A 6,140-nucleotide genomic window follows, 5' to 3' on the forward strand; every position below is an offset into this window, starting at 1 on the left:
TATGGCAATCTTCATCAGACTCGCCGAGTTGTTCATCTAACTCGTCGGGTCCAGACCTATCTTCATATGACTCGTCGAGTCGACCTTGCAACTTGCCGAATTCATTCAGTCCTTAAGCCATACAGACTCTTTTAAGCCATGCAGTGGCTCCAAATTACAGATCCAAGCTTCAAAGGCATGCATTTCACGTAAAGTTGCAAACTTTACGTGCATGCATGGCTAAAAAGGTTCTTAATGTCAAATTCAAGCTCACAATGGGGGTTTCATACTCAAGGAGGCTTTAGACATGACCAAGCTTAAAGCTTTATGACTCAAGAACCCAAGAAAGGGTCCAGATTTGAAGTTACAACTTTAGATCTAGCTCATATCCCACAATATCATCTCAATCAACCATAAAAACCCTAGATCTCAATCAATTGAGGTCTAAAAGGAAAATGAGGTAAAGGTGGCGACTTGTTACCTTCAAAAGATGCTAACTGAGGTAGATTTCTGATTCCCACACCTTCCTTGCTCCTAGTCTCTTGCCCTCCAAACTCTTCCTTTCCAAAACCCTTCTTTCCAAAGCTTAAGACACACAAGAATGAAGCACCACACAAATTAGGGTTTCTATGAGCTCTCAAGGACTGCAAAGAGGCCAAAGGAGGCTTATGCTTCTTTAAATAGGGTGCAAAACCCTAGGATTTAGGGTTTCATCTGCCAGCTCCCACTCGTCGAGTTCCTTCCTGGACTCGGCGAGTAGGCCACTAAGAACACGATCCATCCCGCTGCTACTCGACGAGTAGGGCAACCAACTCGTCGAGTAGGTCTTAAACCAAATAAATTTTCATTTAAATCAATACCTGAGAATCGGGGCGTTACAAAAAGTATCAAGATATGATGTATAATTATGTGTATAGATATGCACATATTAAAGAGATAGACACAAAGGTAGCAACTTTGTACCTCCTGGAGCTCCCAAAACAGATGATGAGCCAAGATCTACAAGCCAATCTTCCCTCATTGACTCCTTGATGCACAAGCTTCTCCTTTAAGGCACACAAAACACACTTATAAGCTTAAAATGATCACTATGAGGCTAGGGTTCTCTCAAGACGACTAAGGGAGGTTCGGAGGTTGAAAGAGCAAGCCACAATGCCCCATAATGATGCTTAAATACCCTACAAACCCTAAAAATTAGGGTCTTATCCGGACACACGTATACCCAGTGTACGCCCAACGTACTACTTAACTTCCCAAAAATTACCAATCTGCCCCTACGGCTAGTTCCAAACCAATATCAAGGGCCAAAATTGACTTATTAGCAAGGAAGGATTTAAAGAATACCTGAAATCCGGAATGTTACAGACTCATGGGAAGTGCACATCGACAACGATGTAGATACCCATGGTTGAAGAAAAAAATGGAGGAAGGAAATGGATGGAGCAGATGAGGAGATGATGAAGTGTTGTTGGTATCTCATTAAAAACTCTAACATCAATTACCGTAAACATTTTAAATGTGGTGGCAAAGAAGTTACCGGGTGATCCCTTCATTTCTTCAAGAATGACCAATTAGAGCCGGCAGAAACAACTTTGTTCTCTCATAAAACACAAGAAAAAACTTATGGGACCGACTGAGCAAATACATAATATTAAAATATAGGGATGAGCGTTTGGACCGGGGAACCGGCCCGAACCGGAACCCGATGGAACCGGTCGGGTCGGGTCGGGACCGGGGACGATATTCTTGTGGATTTTTGGAACCGGGAACCGGTAGGAATCGAAACAGGTAGAACCGGCAAAAACCGGAACCATATGTTGCTATTTCTCGATGATCAGTTCCAACACTAAAGACAAGACAAGACAAGAACCGGTAGGAACCGGAACTGACGGTCCGGTTCGGTTTTTAATTTCGGCTGACCTCTGTTCCCGGACCGGGTCAGGTTCCTTTGCTAATCCTTCTTAAAATATGTTACCTCTAAAATCAATAAAACTATAAAAAGAAATTTAGGGTGAAGCCTTATTCGATATTCTCCTTGAAAATGATATGAACCTCTTTTTGGTAGATGTACTTCCATGCCGTTAAGCGTTTCCATCTAAACTTCCATCTCTGCCCTTCTCTTCAGTACCTTCGCTCCGGCTCCGCTGTCGCCAACGCCACGGCTGCCCTCAACCGGTTCGAATTGGGGATATACAGGTATAAACTCTTCCGAATTGCACAAATCAGTTCTTAGTTCCTACACACTCTCGGCTAAACCCCGATAAGAGTTTACTCGTGCTTGATTTTTTTCGTTTTACATGTGTATCATATACTCCTATTATAAAAGTGAATGCTTATTTTCGAATATTTTGATGGAATTAAGGAAAGTGAACGCATTGCGTTTGCTTCCATGAAATCTTAATTTTATAATCCGTTCGTTACGCGATTCGAATCTACTTTTCAAAACTTGCAAAGAGAGTAAGGAAACATGTTATCATGTTATCATGAATCATGGAATTGATGAAAATTATGTCATTTTACGTTATATTTTGGGAACAATAAAAGTTCACAAGTAAGATTCCAGTGGTGGAGTAGAGCAAGCAATCGTAATTAGACATACATAAACCCCAATCTGCTGGATCGAGTATTTCAATCCTTTTGAATAGTTCATCTAAATGGTAATTGCGTGAAAATACGAAGTTAGAAGGTTATGGAATTATCTGACCAATCAAACCCTAGAATTGAAAACTGAAAACACAACTGGCTTTCAATCCTGAATATTTTAAGAATCGTTGGTCATTGACATCTCATTTCTAGATTATGTGCAGAAACTTCAACATCTTACATCTGTGTTTGGGCATTAATGCAGGATTTAGAGAGTAAGGTGAGCTCTGAATCATGCAAACAGCTGCACATCATTCCATAACCTGTTACTTACCTAGCAGGTATCATTCCACAAAAACATGGATGAAAATTAGAAACCCAAATCAAATTCAAACCCAACTTTCCAAAAGACCTAATTTGATTATTGGAGTTCAAAATGGTCAGAAGTTCGGATCTTTTATCAGACCCACATTGTTTCTTGACCCAAAAACCAAGATTTTTGCAATCCCAGATGATGGCCACCTGTCATCTGTTTGTGTGTCAGAAGATAACAAAAACCCAAACCCAAACCAAGAACCCGACCCGGAACCATTATTCAGCAAATGGTCACCTCCAAGATACCTATGGAGAGGACTATCCGTATTCATCTTAGCGGGTCAAGTAATAATCCGTATCCTGAAAGGCAAAATCCACTGGATAAACACCCTCCAACAGCTAGAAAGAGTGGGTCCAAAATCAGTAGGTGTGTGTCTGTTAACCTCAGCATTTGTAGGCATGGCCTTCACAATCCAGTTTGTTCGTGAGTTCACCCGGTTAGGACTCAACCGGGCCGTGGGTGGGGTCCTAGCCCTAGCCTTCACCCGGGAGTTATCCCCCGTGATCACCTCCATCATAGTGGCGGGCCGTATCGGGTCCGCATTTGCTGCTGAATTAGGAACAATGCAAGTGTCTGAACAGATTGATACATTAAGGGTTTTAGACACTGACCCTGTTGACTATTTGGTTACCCCTCGAGTGATTGCTTCTTGTGTGGCTTTACCCTTTTTGACCCTCATTTGTTTCACTGTTGGGATGGCTTCTAGTGCGATTTTGGCTGATGGGGTTTATGGGATTAGTATTAATATTATATTGGATTCGGCTCAAAGGGCACTTAGGTCATGGGATATAATTAGTGCCATGATTAAGAGTCAGGTTTTTGGAGGGATTATATCAATTGTCAGCTGTGCTTGGGGGGTTACTACTTTGGGTGGTGCTAAAGGTGTTGGTGAATCCACTACTTCTGCTGTTGTTATTTCGCTTGTTGGGATTTTTATAGCCGATTTTCTGCTTTCTTATTGGTTTTTTCAAGGAGCCGGTGATTCTCTCAAGAATTTGTAATCTTTATATCTTTGTTTATGTAATGGATTCAGTTGAGATATCACTTAATTTGACAAGGTGTATACGGGTATTTCTTTTTTACTTGGAGCATTTGCAATGCATGAAAGACTGTTTGATAACCTATCGGTCAACATCCAACACTGTTTGAATTGGAAAAAGAGAGGACCAATATAATGATATGAATAAAGATGTCTTTTTTTTTTTTTTTTTTTTTTTCCTAATGTAATGAGTTTGGGTTTGAAGTGTTAATGAAATTTAGATTATGTATTTGAGTTTAATAAGAAAGTTTAAAACAAGTAGTTGAAGCTTAGAATCCAACCTAGGAAGCATGGCAACATGAGGAAAGTTTGTGTCAAAGAGCGTTTGAGGGTTCACTTTGAACATTAATGTAAAGATATAAGTTTGTATGATTTAGGATTTTAATTATCAAGCAACATTTTTACATAATCAAATTTTGTTATAGATTATAATTCCAGCTAATTATCTCACATTTGTCTATGTATATTTACAAACTATGTGACACGTCAAATCTACCATACCATTAATGAAATTTGAACTTTAAATCCATGAAACATGTCACTAAATACAGAGTTAGGTTCATGTGAGACGACTTAATTTTGTAAGACCGTGAAACGCAATCATAACCATTCATTTGGTAGATAAAAAAAACATTTTTAAAATGCAAAATAATTGAAAATTTTCGATTTTTTTTTCAAATAAAATATAAAAAAAAATAATAAAAAATACATTTTTTACATATTCTAGTAGAATATTAAAATATTCTACATATCTGACAAATCTAGTATAATATTCTACATTCTAAAAATCACATTAGAATATTTACAGTTTAATATTCTATTAGAATATTTCAAGTATTTAAAAAAAAGTAATATTTTTATATTTTTTTAGGTAATTAAAGTTCCGAAAATAATAATTAAAAAAAGAATTTTTGAATTTTTCCTTTAATTTTGCAGTTTTTTTTTTTTTTTTTTTTTTTTTTTTTTTTTTTTTTTTTTTGTCTCACGGTCTCACGGTCTCACAAAATTAACATGGTCTCAAGAACATCAACCTAACCCATTTTCACATATGTTTTACAAATTACATGTTTAAAATTTTTCCACTATTATGAAATTTTGATTTATTAATCAAAAGTCAAAATGTTGAGAAAATATTCTCGAATAATATTCAAAATTTCCAAATATTCGTCTACTCAACTTAAACTTCTTTAAAGGAGTTTAAGCAATTAAAATATAACTATGTTCCTATTTTATAAATATTTTGATCTTTTTAACCAGACACCAGTATACCCGATGATATAAATTAACTTTATCTAAAAATTAGATATTTATCTTAATAATAATTCTTATAAAAAAGTATTTGATACATTATTTTTTTCTTTCAAAATTAAAAGGCAACAATGGAAATGGACCATTTTTAGTTTTTAACTGTATAAAATTCAGACAATATTTTAAAATTCGGATGACATTTTAAAATTTGGACGACATTATAAAATTCAATAACTATATAAAACAGAACAAAAGCAAATGTTGTATTTATTTATCATGGATATTAATTGGTTCGGTATTACAATTGTGTGGTGTGTTATGCGGATTGAAAGCATTTAGTCGAGCTACACAATGTTTCACATGCAGCCGGATGTTCTAATGTGTATGTACAGAGAAGCCTGGACAAAAACATTTGGCATTGAATAATTAATACTTACTTTCTTTATATGATTTTTTTTTTCACTTTTGTGTTTTGTATATAGTATTAATGGAAAAGTAGTGAATTGTCTCTTTCTATTTTTATGAATATATTTTTGAAAGAGAGATTGTTTATGAACGAATGTGATGGATCGATAGACTGATAAACGAAAAATAAGTTTTTTTATCCAATATAAAATTGCATTTGTATTTGTAGTCTAGTTTCATTATAAAAAATAAGTTTTTTTTATCAATAATAATAATAATTTTTATTTTTTTAATTAATAAGAATAATTTAATAAATAAAAGAAAAAAAAACTAATATCAAATCAATATGAATAAATAGTTAATTAGATTGAAGTTAGAGAATAAAAAAAAATACTTATAATTACCACAACCCGGCACTATTTTGACACACACTTGAGTCTTGAGTTAATTACTCGTTACACGCTGGAAACTAGGATAACTGGGCACGACGTCGTTTTAATCATCAGGCTT

At 35.5% G+C, this 6,140-nt stretch overlaps 1 protein-coding gene across 1 annotated transcript; it reads left to right on the forward strand.

Moving 5' to 3' along the window:
* Nucleotides 1-2,002: 2,002 nt before the first annotated feature.
* LOC111875977 (protein TRIGALACTOSYLDIACYLGLYCEROL 1, chloroplastic) lies at nt 2,003-4,020 on the forward strand. Its single transcript, XM_023872493.3, has 2 exons — nt 2,003-2,175; nt 2,828-4,020. Exon 2 carries the CDS (start codon nt 2,857-2,859, stop codon nt 3,937-3,939), a length of 1,083 nt encoding a protein of 360 aa, XP_023728261.1. The 5' UTR covers nt 2,003-2,175; nt 2,828-2,856; the 3' UTR covers nt 3,940-4,020.
* The last annotated feature ends 2,120 nt before the right edge of the window (nt 4,021-6,140 follow it).

This window comes from Lactuca sativa, chromosome 1 (genome assembly GCF_002870075.4).
Source record: "Lactuca sativa cultivar Salinas chromosome 1, Lsat_Salinas_v11, whole genome shotgun sequence".
Lineage (NCBI taxonomy): Eukaryota > Viridiplantae > Streptophyta > Magnoliopsida > Asterales > Asteraceae > Lactuca > Lactuca sativa.

Coding starts and splice junctions, on each gene's coding strand:
- LOC111875977 (XM_023872493.3), top strand. CDS start 2,857: ATGCAAACAGCTGCACATCATTCCATAACCTGTTACTTACCTAGCAGG.